The sequence below is a fragment of the Blennius ocellaris genome, assembly GCF_963422515.1.
Source record: "Blennius ocellaris genome assembly, chromosome: 4".
NCBI lineage: Eukaryota > Metazoa > Chordata > Actinopteri > Blenniiformes > Blenniidae > Blennius > Blennius ocellaris.
Genome location: NC_137653.1, coordinates 18,975,630 through 18,989,398, shown reverse-complemented (window position 1 = coordinate 18,989,398; position 13,769 = coordinate 18,975,630). Strand labels below are relative to the sequence as shown.

Here is a 13,769-nt window from a genome sequence, read left to right as displayed (position 1 = left end):
GTAGCTATGATGTCTCTTATTACAAATGTTGCCAGATATGGGAAACCTTATATTGACTTGCATATTATTTCTTCTTGTAGTGAATGTTAATGGTGGCTTGCAGCGGTACGGTAACACAATTTGGGCCATAAGCAGTTGTGTAGAAGATTAGTAACACAATATCAAGCTACTTCCAGAACGTAGTAGTTGCATGTTGACTTCTACCTTAATTCATTTGTCATCTTTGGTGCCCTCGATGTCAGTAAGATATAGTTCAACCAAAGCCTGCACTGACGAGCAGCTCTTGATTTCCATCCATCTTCTTAGCAGCTCCATTCAGCTTAAGGCCGTGGAGTACTGGAGGCAGTCCCACCTGCCTGGGAGCAATTTGTCACAGGGTAAACAGACGGTCTCACACACTAACCTTTACACCTAATGAGCAATGTTTGCCAAACTGACTTTAGGTGAATGCAGAGAAAAACAAACAGCACACACTCATTGTTGTGGATAATTTAAAATCACCAGTTGACCTCGAATGCAAGGATTTTTTGGGTTGTGGGAGAAACACACCCACCCATACAAAGGGAGGCCATGCAAACTCCAAACGCAACTGCCAACAAGAGTTTGATGTTCACTTTCAGACAAGAAGACGAACCATTACACCACAGTGCAGCCCGGGTTAGGTTTGAGACATGCAGATGTGGAGGAGTGGTCAGAACCAATGGAAAGTAATGAATAATGCTTCATTTGAGGTATTCTATTCTATTCTATTGCTTTTATTGTCATTGTACAATAAATTGCACAACGAAATTACGGAATATTAGGTATATTTTACCAAAGGTGACCGCACTGGCCTTGGGTACCAATAGTTTTACAGAAACAATTGTTTATGATAGTTTAGTTAAACATGGTTTCTGAACATGTGTGTTTATGTACACAACTATGTAATGTGAGAATAATTTGTCTTCATTTAGTACTGTTGACCCTCCAACACATAGATTAGTTCACAGAGCGGCATACTGACATCTTCCTGCTGTCATGAAAAAAAACACATCACACCACTGTGAGCTGATGGAGCTGAAATATTAACATGACATGTGTGTTTCGGATTTTAAACACCCAGATGATCTGATGTTTATTCTGGGCGTCTTTAATTGGTAAATGGGTTTCACTTAAAAGAGCTTTATGTGGTGAATCGAACAAGACTTTTTTCATTGTGTTATAATAATGCGAATAATTACCTCAGTAACATCAAATTAAAGTTTCTTAATAAAACAAGTGTAGTTGATGAGGCTGACTAAAGTGGGCAGCCATTTTTTTTCCTTATTTTTTTGCTGTTGAGGTAAAAATAAATAGTTGCAGCCATCCATAAAGTATTCTTGTTTCCTTGCTCCACATTCCCTCTCACATTCTCTCTCCAGTCTCTCTGCCTCAGTGAAAGTTTTTAATTCAGAGAGTTCAAAAGTAGGACAGCCGTATCAACAGTGTCAAATTCTCACCAGAGCTATGTAAAAGTAGACATTCAAGATGGCCTCTAGAATACAACCAGCTACTATGCATCCTGCACAAGTTTTGATGGATGGTGGCACGTGTACCCTGTAAAACTTGAAAAAGTACTCCTGTTAATGGAGTTATCAGTTACCTGGAAAGTGCTGATGTACTATTTTCAGCTGCATTGTTTATTATGATTTGTGCGTATCTTGTGAAAAATGTATGAACAGAAGGATTTTGCAAAGCACTTCGGCTGTTTTGCGAATATACTGTATTTTCCATCCAGCCAACACGTGATTGCACCTGCCTCTAGAGAAAAATAAATGTACTCATGCCTGAAAGATGGCCAGTGACAGATGCATATCTTTTTTTAGTATGTTGTTGGTGGCAGGCAGAAAGGACCTTACAGGAAAAAAAGGCTTTCATGAAGAACCCATCTTTGAATGAGTGGATTGACATCCCAATGAACCTCTGCAGGCTGAAGAGAATTCCATCCATCCATCCATCAGCTGTATCTCTTTATCCTATGCATGGTGGCACCGTGGCAGGACAATCCCAGCTAACTGTGGGTGAGGTCAGAGTACACCCTGACAGGTCACCAGTCCATCACAGGCAACATACAAAGAGACAGACGACCCCAAACATTCACATTCACACCGAGGGGCAATTTAGTGTTATCAATTACTCTCAAGTGCATGCTTTTGGACTGTGTGAGGCAACTAGTACCAGAGAAAAAAAACTTAGACACATTAGAACATTCAAACTCCACACAGAAAGGCAGACTGGTATTAGAACTTTTTACCGCTGTGAGACAAGCGGTAAATATTACCTAAATATTGCTCCAGCAAATAACTGATTGTGAAATTGCAAGGACTTGTATTTCATATGTAATACCACACATACTTTGACTCTAAACTGAGACAATACACAATGTGTGTATCAATACCATGTGTTAATGTCATAATATCTTTCGCTATATATGTTCCTTTTGTTCATCAAAAAATGACTTTCAGGCAGTTGTGCTGTATGACTAATTATTGAAGTTGATATAGACACTATATTTGGCACGGAATTTCAATAAAAAGTACATTAAAAAAATTTTATAGAATAAAATCCTAGTGTTATTCAGCTTGTTATTCAATCCAATGCTGCTTGTTTTTGTTTATTTTTCTATTAGCATGCTTAAACTCAGCCAAAAACTACAACTGTCGCTTGTGTATGACGTCATGGACAAGCGCCTTGGTGAACAGGAAGTGCCTCGTCTGTGACAAGTTAGCTCAAATGAAAGGAGGGACTATTCGGATGTAGCTTTTGGAGTCAAAATGCTGAACGATAACGAACTCGCAACGCTGAGAAATCGATTTAAAAGAGATGTCGATTTTCTTATGCAGGCAGCTACACCGGGTGAGGAGGGAGAAAAGAGTAAGTGTCGACAACAAGTTGATACCAGCAGGTTTTGACGGGTTTACCTCATGTACCCTTCACTGATACTGTTAATAGCTCTCAAGTGTCACTGCTGCTAAATGTTATTGGACTAACCGAGCAGTCAACGCTTATCCTTTCGCTTCTGACTTTCAGAGAACCTAACATTTGTATTCTCAGACTTGTGTACAGTGAATGAACAAGTCTGTCAAAGTCCAGTTGTACTGGTGGTAAATGTCACAGCGCAGCCTTTGTTTTCAATGTTATCTTGCAGGCCTTTGCAGGCCAGTGAGCAATTGTCCAACTTCCAGCCCTTGACTGACACTAAACCAGTTTTTCTTGATTGTTTTTGGTCATGAAATGTGGGAGAGGAGCAGGAAGGAATTCACTGGACTTTAGGATGAGGATAGTTTATTGCAGATGAAGTTAAGATATATCTTAGAGAATTCAGAGAAAGCAATACTCAGAGGACTTTCTGGGAACTTATTCGTGAAAAGGCTCAAACCATATGAATTGAGTGGAAGTCAGACAAGGACGTGTGTGTATATGCTTTGTCTCAGGACATGATGTCTCTTGGGATAACTTTGACAGCCTTCAGACAGTTTGATTCCTGTCAGTGTCATAAACAGGAGCAAACTGTCTTTCATGTGATAAACTAGGTAAAAGCTGAAAATGTAGGGACAAAAGGTCAGACAAAGCTGCATGAACTCTATGGAGGAGTGACAGTGGTCAGTTTTCTTCCTCTGTTTTAACCTTTATATTTCTACACTGCGTCTAATACAAGACTCGTGTCTTTGCCAGTTTAAATCTGTTATAAAGCCAAACTTTTTACTTTATATGCAAAGGCCATCACTGGACAAAACACTTCCCACAAAATATATGTCCTCTATAGATGATTAGGTAGCCAGTATAATATCAACCAAAAATATAGGTAAGCTTGTTGTCTGGGGCATCAAGTTCATTGTGCACCCTCCACAGAGTGGATTAGCATGCTGAACCACTTCAGCAGCCAACAACAAGCTCTGATACGTTTAATCAGCCAGTAAATTATAGAGATTAATTGCTCTCTGAGAAGCAAGATTATCTCGAAGAAACCTATCTGTTTCACCTGAGATGCCACTCGAACCCGAGAGGCAGGGATTTAGCACATTTAGCTAAGGCAACGCAAATCTTATATTTGCTTGCAAATCTTTACTTTTTCCCTTTTAAACATTTTGGCAGGTCTCTGTTCTCAATTTTCTAGGAGTCCTTCAATGTTTGGCCATCTTTCCATCCATCTTTTATACTGTTTTATCCAATATCGGCCTCTTGGAGACAGGAGCCAATTCGAACTGACTAATAGTTAGTAGTAGTAGTAGTTAGTTAGTAGTTTCTGGAGTGTACCCAGAGAAAACCTGTGCTCGCACAGAAAGAACATACAAATTCCACAATGACCAGCACTGTCTGGACTGCAATAACGGATTTTCTTGCCCACCAACATGAGGGCTAATCACTACATTACTCCACATCTTTTCCCCATTTCCCCAGTATTAAATTAAATATTGTTATGATAATGTATGAATGGAATTAAAGTTTGGCGCTTCATCCTTGTTGCCTTTTCTTTACCTTTCAGGTCAAGAAGAAAAGGATACTAAACCCCTACCTCGCATCAACAAACACTCTGTTTTCTGGATTGTGGCATCTGTAGCCGTGACTTACTATGTAGATTTTCTTCACAACATCATGGAAAATGATGACATCAAAAGGTGAATGAAGAGGCAGTGGTTGAGTGGCTGCCTCTCAATTAGCTCTTGTGTATTGTTTGATAGCTTGGTAAAACATAGATGATTGGCATTATTATTAAATCATTTTAAAAGGAAATATGTCTATGTTCCATATACTTGCTCTAAGATTGAGATTTTCTGTTATTATGTGGCCCATCTTGATAAAACAGGCTGGCTTTCACTTTTGTAGGCACCACATTCATGTTAACCTTTGTTCTTTCAGTTGGTGGTTCAATGCAGGTCTGGTTCTACTCGGGATCTGCTTGTCTCTGGCCTCATTTTGCATTGTGTACCTCGAGTGGTTCAAAGGCATCCAGCACTATGACCAAGAGTATCCTGCCATCCCCCCCATCACCACTGCAGCCTTTATTTCTGCATCATGCAGGTGACACAACAGAAAAAGACATGAACACTGCATAGTGTGGTGGCTTTTCTCACAATATTTTGCCGATGGACATTTTGAAATGGCACATTTCAAAAGCAAACTGAAAGGACCTGATGTTCAGCCTCCTCCTCCTTGGACAAATGACTTGTGCTGCTTTAAAACCACTAAAAGTTTCAAAGTAATTTTTCATGTTCCTGGTAAATTGGCTAAGTTAATCTGGCTTGCCTTTTTTTTTGTTTGATTTCAAATATAGAAATCGTGTTTGTTTGTAGATTACTTGCCAGTTTAATGCTGGATCAGCTCTGCTGTTCAGCAAAAAAAAAGAAGAAAAATATGCACTGGATTTTCTCAACATGAAAAAGAAATCTAACGTTGTGGTGTGACCTTGTTGAACTCTCACTTATTAATACCTCTGTGTATTTCTCCTGCAGCTTCAACATTGCTTTGTGGCCGGTGTGGTCCTTCTTCACTCCGCTTATTCTCTTCACACAGTTCATGGGCGTGGTCATGTTCATCTCTCTGCTGGGATGAACCTGGAAGGTGAGCATGATGATATGGCACGAAAATTAGAAAGCTGTAATGACTATAATAGTGCTAGCAGCAAATTAAATGTTTCAAAATCTACTACTTCATCACGTTAAATGTATTTACAAAACAGGAAGTCATCAGGCATGAAATTTCAGCGTATTGGTAAAAACTGGAGAGACACAGATGCAAAAAAGTGAATGCAAGAATTGGCTTGAAACAGTTTGCAATAAAGTGGAGGAACAATATGGTTCCATCAGTGTGCCAGTTGCCAGTTGTTTTATTTTGAAGGGCTATACAATGGGAAGTCCAGTGAAATGAGGCAGAAAGGACACAGAATAGGAATAAGTTAAATTTTTAAAGTATATTTTGAGTTCAGAAAGCACCGGGTTGATGGAAGCAACAAGGTTTGTACACCTTTCAGGTACAATGTAGATTTATTTGGAGCAGTTTGTAGTTTTTGTTGTGTCGTTTGGTTTATGTCAGGGTGTTTATGCTCATGTTTTCTTTATTCATTTCTTTTAGCGCTTACGGTGTGTTCATGGACATGGAAAGGACAGGGTTTTTTTGTGTTAAAAAAATAAAAATGTCATGAATCATCAGTAAAGGAGTCAAGTCATCAGTCAACCGGGGATTCTACAGTGACAGTAACAACGCTGTGACAAACAATGGTGTGAAAAAGTGTTTGCCCTCTTCTCGATTTCTTACTTTTTTGCATGTTTTCCACACTTCATTGTTTCAGATCATCAAACAATTCAAAACATTAAGTTAAAGATAACACAAGTAAACAGAAAATGCAGTTTTTAAGTGAAGGGTGTGGCTACAAAAATTGAACTCGGGTGTGATCAACCGCAGTTATATTTTAACAGGAGCTGGGGGGCAAACACTTTGTCACACAGGGCCATGAAGCTTTGGATTTTTTTCTTCCTCATTAATAAAACCCTTCATTTAAAAACTGCATTTTGTGTTTACTTGTGTTATCTTTGACTAATATTTAAATTTTAAACTCTCGCCGTCATTCTGGCTTCAGGTCACAAGGCTTTTTCCAAACCCCACCTTTTGCAAGGAGCTCCACAAAGCCTCTTGTTATTTATTTTAAGGTAACTCATGTCTGGCGTAGCCTTTCACTTTCTGTGTTTATAGTTTTGACTTTGTTGCACTGAACACGCTTGTCTGTGATGGAGAAAATTTGTGACATGAATGTGTTCTATTATTTAAAACGGTGTCAGGAAAATTAAGGATTGATTTTGTCGTTTTCTTTATCAAGTTTGTAATGAAGATTGTTACGACTGGCTCTGTACAATGTTTTTTGTTATTAAATTAACTTTTATAACTGATCTTAATAAATGCACATTCTTAAGAAAGCACAACATTGTCTAAATGTTTTTTGCTGCACCTGGGAATAATTTCATCCAGACTCCAGGTCTAACTTCAGTCAAAGCATCCATGACACTTCAAACTTGTTACCCACATTTTACCTATTTTATCAAAATATGCTTTAACAAACTTGAGTGTGAGAGCATCCAAAGTGGGAGTCTAATGCTGCTCAACAGTTCAGTGGTTGCAAGAAAATATTGATTCTGTGAGTTGTTTTTAAATTTTGGTATACAAAGTTAATTGGTTTAATAAGTTATATAATGCAAATGCATCTGATAGTTTTACTACGACTAAGAAGTAACTGAGTATGAATCTATTTACAGGATGCAAAGTGTTTTTTTGTCACTAACAAATTCAGTCTGTCAGCTTTTTACATCTTTTGAAAGATTTTGACTCAAGTGTATAGTTTTTATCTGCTGAACTTCTGCAACCACAGAACCTTAAAATAGGATTAGTGAAGTAGTTCAATCATCTTAAATGATTTAATTCACTCTGCACTTATCTTCTAGTATTTGGGCGCATTCATCAGTATTATTTAATTGAGGAAGTAGTCCACAGTCAACAATAACATTACAATGATAACGCTATGTGTCAAACACAACATTGTAAACTTAAGTAAAGAATAGATGTGTGAGTGCAAGTACAGTGTACTTAAGCATCAGTGGGAATCACAATAATCTTCTGGTTTTGTTTACCTGAAAGCTAATCTAGTTCATGTTTTTAATGTAATTAATTTAAATTCAGCATCTTTTTTGAATCTCCAAAGAATCTATTAATTAGTAGTAATTGTTGGTACAAGAACCACAAACGTCTCTTTAATCAGCACTTTCACAACTGAGCTGTGGTGTCCCCTGCTCTGTTGTTCCGAAGACAGACAACACATGATAACTCAATCAGGCTGAGTGTCATTGATCTGTCCTCATAATCAAGATATTTTCCTCCCATTTGTCAGATAGAGTATCTCTGATCAGGAAGTCGATAGTCCACTCAGCGGCAGCGGCATTGTCAGCCGATCATCTTTCCAATCCTCACTTTGCCGCTGTGGTAAATAAATCCCATCCAAGGCGATTCGTCTTCGCAGATTTGCTCTCAATTAACCACAAAACGCTCGAGTGGGCTTTCTCGTCTGATTTATTTAAATGTGCTTCAAAATATACGAGCAGTCGATGGGACTGTGTTAATCCGCTCGGTTATGGAATAAAAGACAGAAAATGGGACGCGGGTACTCAGCTAATGTGCGTAATTACGCGCGGTTTTACGCGTCACGGGGTCCTGGACAAACACCGGGTAAAGGAGCTCCTATCAACTTCACTAAAATGTTCTGACAAATTTCTACAGGTAAGAGTCGGATTAAACTTTAGTTTGTTGTGTATACATTTGACCTACAAAGGGGCTGGTGTAATAGCTTACATTTTTGGAAATACGCTAAAATGGAATGGCGGTATTGTGATTTATTTGAATGAGTGATTTAAATAAAGGAGGTTTGCCACGTCATAAAACAGTAATGATGAAATGATCTTTACTATAAGGTCACACACCAATCCGGACCTCAGTCTGTGTCCATGTGTCCTGGCTGAATGTGGATTAGACTGATGCTGTTTATTTAAACGCACGGCCTCTTCCGATGGCCTCTTTGACATCCAAGCACAAAAAGCCATTGTGAATTTGACCACTGAAATCTGATTCTTCACCTTTTCCCCCCCTTTCTCCTCCACTTGAAAGCAACGTTTTTCACCGACTGGGCTCGATCGCAAGCACAAGTGGTGTACATCGGGATTTTAGCTAGTGGCACTTGGATGTGAATCGCTGTCACAGCAGGTCACTTGGATTGTGAAATGTCATCTTCTCTTTTAACTCATACGGGCTTGTACGATTAACATCCGATAGCCACCCCGAGAGGATTTCAGCAGACTTGGAAAGAGCGCCTGGCAGCTTCACTGAACACTTGGATTTAACCAGTTTTTTTTTCTTTTTCCCCCCCTTTCTGTCATTGTGGATAACTCCGCGCTTTGAGTTTTTGCCTCTCTGGGCAGTGAATGGTTGGCACAGCAAGCTCAGCTATTTCTTTGAAACATATGGGAGTTTCAAGAGGAGGACGGGGGTTTGGGATCATCAAATACTGAAACGCAATCTCCTATTTTCAGTGACTCAGCGAACCTGCTTCAGGACCAGATATTTCAGTTTCAGGGTTACAAGATGAGAATGGCATCTATCAAGCCCATCCTCGGCGAGGCTGGACATTGAAACTATGCGTGACCATTGAGCCGGACCTTGAAGATTGAATGCATGTTTGGCACGGCACCTCTCCGTCTGAATCCCCACCTTGTAGCACCAGGTTACACACCTGGCCTCCCCCAAATGCACTTATAGCGCACAGCTTTGACTTCCCCTCTTCTCTCTCCACTGCGCTTTTTGCTCATGACTCCCACCATGGTGGAACACAACGGCCTGGATATCATGTGCCTGAACAAGTATTGCCACAGCTCCTCGTCGTCGTCCAGCTCCGAGCACGACAAGAAGATTTTCACGAAACTAAAGCTGGGTTTGTCGGGGGAGTATCCGCGGAAGAACGCGGAGATCCTCAGCGGGCAGTACGGGACCAACCTGTTGCTGATCGGGGCGGCGCTGATGCTGGCCATTGCGCATCATGACCCCTCTGTCCGGGAAGAGCACCTGCTGTCCTTCGCCACCTGTCTCATGATCCTTCAGCTGATCTGGATGATGTGGTACATCCTGGTGCGGGAGAGGCAGAAGAACACGCGCACCGAGAAAGATGTCCACGCCACCACATGCTGGATAAGAGGTGAGTTTGTAAAGTTAGAGAAGTCACTGCGTAAAATGTGCAAACTATCCCGCCCACATGTTTGGAATTTGTTTCTTCCAAAGTCTAAATGTTATTATGATCAGTGTTTGTTTTTGACAAATAAGGAATACCCGAACTTCACCAAAACAATGCTTTTTCGGTGTTTAATTAGTACATTTATGAACACAACATTTGTTCCTTTTTGTCTACAGGTGGATTGACTCTTCTTGCGCTCCTTTCACTGATTATGGACGCTTTCCGAATCGGGTATTATGTCGGCTATCAGTCTTGTGTGTCGGCTGTGCTCGGGGTATATCCTGTCATCCATGCAAGTCACACCATAGCACAGGTAATTTTACAACCCCAGTTTAATTTCAATGAAGTGATAATCTTTCAGCAGTGTTGGAAACCTTGTCTGTTTCCCCCCTGCACCTCTTAAGGTCTTTGAATAATGTGCTCTTTGTTGTGAAGGCGAGCGCAGAGTTGCTGCTACTGCAACAACATGATCCTATCATTGTCCTATCCAGTCCTGACATTGAGTGTCGGCGCCAATAGATGGTTAAAAGTATAAGATGAAACAGAATAAAGGACACGTATATTTTTTCAATTTTCGCATTTTTGTGACTTTTTGTGTGTTTGTGTTTTTGTTTAGGTGCACTTTCTCTGGTTTCACATTAAAGATGTCATTAAGAGCTTTGAAACATTTGAAAGGTATGTATTATTTGATGTTGTCACTGTTTTGTAATTTAGATTAGTAACACTTAATGTAAGAGTTTAGGCTAATCAACATTTAAAACATGATGCAAACAAGGCAGCTGATGATTTTCTCAAGTTGTCACTTCACAGGATATGAAAGGTTTTTTTTTTTTCGAACGTTGTTTTTTTCAGATTCGGCGTAATCCATGCAGTGTTTACCAACCTCCTCCTATGGTGTAGCGGCGTGATGTCAGAGGCTGAGCACTTCTTGAACAACCATAAGAGAAGACTTTTTGCCTTGGGCTATGGAAACCTCACTATAGGTAAGGGCCAAAGGGTCGATTGCTGGCTTGTACCTGGAAGAAAAGCACAATAGTCCACTTGAGAGCTCATTTCAATGGATGAAAGAAAAAGGAAGGAGAGAAGGGTTCGCGAGGGGAAGGGAGGTTAGCCCGGCCGCCCAGCGGGTCTTGTTTGTGTCGAAAGTCTCTCGATTAGATTTCAGGAAACATGGTGTCGCTGGAGCACGGGCCCCCTCCCTGGCCTTTTCCCCACACTTCAGCTGCAACCACCCTCCTTGGCAACCCCCCGCTTGACCTCAGACGGCTTTGTCCCCAGGCTGCTTAGTCCCAAGGGTGCTGCAATTACAGTAACTGATACATCTAAGCCTAGGTTTGGGGGGCTAGGCTGCTCCTCCTCATATCCGGCTGACTGTGAGGCTGGCTGCACCCTGACTGTTGTTCCCTTTTTAATTAAAGGGTGCAGGACCATAGTGGTGGCCTTTCGGGGGGTGGGAGAGGGAGGGGGGTGTACATGGTAGGTTTTTTTCCTGAGATGGTCTCTCGATGGCAACAGTATACCACAGCGTGTTGGGTATTGTGAGTCTTGTGAGCAGAAAAAAACCAACAAACAAGGCTGTTCGATGTATATATATATATATATATATATCCAATGCATGTTCAGAAAGTATAATCAGATGAATTAATTTTCACACTGAAATGCAGTATAAAACATTATATTGGCGTTTCTTTTTTTTTCTAACCCTTTCTAAAAGGAAATGTAAAACTTGGATTTTATATAGAGCTATCATTAAGATGACTTAAAAAAACAGTGCAGTTAAAAAAATTGTGAGTATTTGCTTGAGTCAACTAAGAGTAGCACAAGTACATATTGATTGAAAATCATAGTATATCAATTTTAAGAAGCAGTAAGTTACTTACATTTTTGTTTAATATTTGGAGTAACACATTAATGTTGAACAGTTACAAGATTAACTGCTGCTGCTATTACTACCCAAGTCCATTGTACTCCCAACCACTTCTACTATAATTTTTTTGAAACATGGTTAGTATTTGTGCTTTTTTGTGAATGACTGGATACTTGACCTGTTTGCACACCACCCTCTGTAAATACCCTTTGTGTTTTGACAAACGTCCCCACCTTCAGTTTGTATAAGTTAATCAAATGTCGACTCAACGTACTGAAAGCGTTTCCAGAGAAGCTTGTGTACGTAAGACTGCATTACGACTAAAAGATGTCAATGATCAACAGATCTAATCTGCTGCTGGGAATCATTCTTTAAAGAAAAGGAAACAATGAGAAGATTAGATCAAGTGTGTTAGCCTACACCACATCTTTGTTATGTTGGAAACTTACTTGACATTTCCATGATCATGTCACATCCCAATGTGCTCTCACAAGTGTCATTTCATAATCATCATTTCGATGCATTTTGACAGTTTTCTTTATTTTTTCCCCACAGAGCACTCAGAGCCATCCTGTAACTGCACCACCAGCACATGCTCCATGTTCTCCAGCAGCCTCTACTATCTCTACCCATTCAACATTGAGTACCATATCTTTGTCTCTGCCTTGCTGTTTGTCATGTGGAAGAACATTGGGCGCAACATTGACCTTTCTTCAAACCGGAAACGATTGGTTACCAAAACCCAGGGCTTGACTTTAGGCCCCATTCTGGGTCTGCTTGCACTTGCCAGCACTATCGGGATACTGGTGGTCTACATTACCCATGTAGAGAAGTCCCTCCAGATGCGTCAATCAGCTATTTCAATGTTCTACATTTATGGCATCGTCATGCTGGTGGTAATGTGCTTTGCCGGTGCTTCAGGTCTTGTCATATACCGAGCAAATCACATGCCACTGGACACCTCCAAGAACCCGTCGAGACAGCTGGACACAGAGCTGCTTTTTGGATCCTCCGTTGGATCCTGGTTCATGTCCTGGTGCAGTGTAGTAGCTGTGTTAAGCGCCCACAGCAGCCCCCCCTACCGCTGGACCAACCTTATCTACTCCCTGCTCACCGTGTTGGAGAAGTACGTCCAAAATCTCTTCATCATAGAGTCCCTGTATCGCCAGCAGGAGGGCAGTGAACGGGAGGACCCAGAGCTACCAGCTGCCCCAGAGATCTTCTCAGTCACCTCCTCTCTGGCTCCACCGTACAATGGCATCATCAACCGGGCCTACGAGACTCCTGAGAAAACCTGTGTCACCATGGAGAATGAGCAGGAGGAGAGCGGCCAGGTGTACCGGTGTCCACGGAAACACTCAGAGGTGCCGCTGCCTGTGGGAAATAAAGTGGCTGAGCCTCCAAATATAAAGAGGCAGATCCTGAAGAACATAGCAGTTTTACTGATCATGTGCAACATTTCAGTGAGTATTTGTATTATTTATCATTATGTATCATTTATTAATCAACATTTTTTTCAATTCTTTGACACATTTTAATACCTTTTAGGCTTTGCGTCCGTAAGTCTGTTTTGACTCCACTACTCTATAGTTTCAGATCAGTCTCTCCATTTTGTGGCATTGTTTAAATGTACCAAACAGTGAAAATCTATTTAAAGCAACTATTACACTAGTATACAACAGTCATACAAAGCTAGCTGTTGGCTGCTGGGGACTGTTTTGGAGAATTTGGCCCAACAAATCAATATAAACTAAACTTGGAAATTGTCTTGTGATGAGAAGTAAAACTTGTAATGGCTCTATAATTGCACCCAGGCTTTTGGTTTTAATAGCAACAGCTTCATATACAGTCAATTGTGAAGCTTTAGAATTTGTTACGGTCTGCCCAGGTGGCCAAAAGTTCATTGACTCGGGGTTTTATAATTAAAATGACCTGTTTCTTTTATTTCAGCTTTGGATCCTCCCAGCTTTTGGCTGCAGGCCACAATATGACAACGGGCTGGAACAGGAGACATTCGGTTTCAGCATATGGACCACAGTTCTCAATTTCGCCATTCCTTTGAACCTTTTTTACCGCATGCACTCAGTTGCCTCTCTCTTCGAGGTGTTTCGCCGAGCCTGA

The 13,769-nt window shown here is 40.7% G+C and overlaps 2 protein-coding genes across 2 annotated transcripts; both read left to right on the top strand.

Annotated features, from left to right (window-relative positions):
* Window positions 1–2,752: 2,752 nt before the first annotated feature.
* tmem128 (transmembrane protein 128) lies at window positions 2,753–6,854 on the top strand. The gene is made up of 5 exons (XM_080494734.1): window positions 2,753–2,892; window positions 4,505–4,637; window positions 4,879–5,040; window positions 5,472–5,580; window positions 6,091–6,854. Exons 1-4 carry the CDS (start codon window positions 2,793–2,795, stop codon window positions 5,569–5,571), a joined length of 495 nt encoding a protein of 164 aa, XP_080350860.1. The 5' UTR covers window positions 2,753–2,792; the 3' UTR covers window positions 5,572–5,580; window positions 6,091–6,854.
* Window positions 6,855–9,224: 2,370 nt separating this feature from the next.
* On the top strand, window positions 9,225–13,769 carry otop1 (otopetrin 1; the record flags this gene model as incomplete). Its single annotated transcript, XM_080495787.1, is given in 7 exon segments — window positions 9,225–9,335; window positions 9,337–9,745; window positions 9,958–10,094; window positions 10,398–10,456; window positions 10,634–10,764; window positions 12,204–13,111; window positions 13,599–13,769. Coding segments are annotated over 7 exon segments (1,926 nt in total).

What these genes read in the sequence shown, in the direction of transcription:
- tmem128 (XM_080494734.1), top strand. Translation starts at nt 2,793, where the DNA reads ATGCTGAACGATAACGAACTCGCAACGCTGAGAAATCGATTTAAAAGA. An exon ending in GAAAATGATGACATCAAAAG is followed by an intron (nt 4,638 to 4,878) that starts GTGAATGAAGAG and finishes TTGTTCTTTCAG; the next exon opens with TTGGTGGTTCAATGCAGGTC. An exon ending in TTTATTTCTGCATCATGCAG is followed by an intron (nt 5,041 to 5,471) that starts GTGACACAACAG and finishes TTTCTCCTGCAG; the next exon opens with CTTCAACATTGCTTTGTGGC.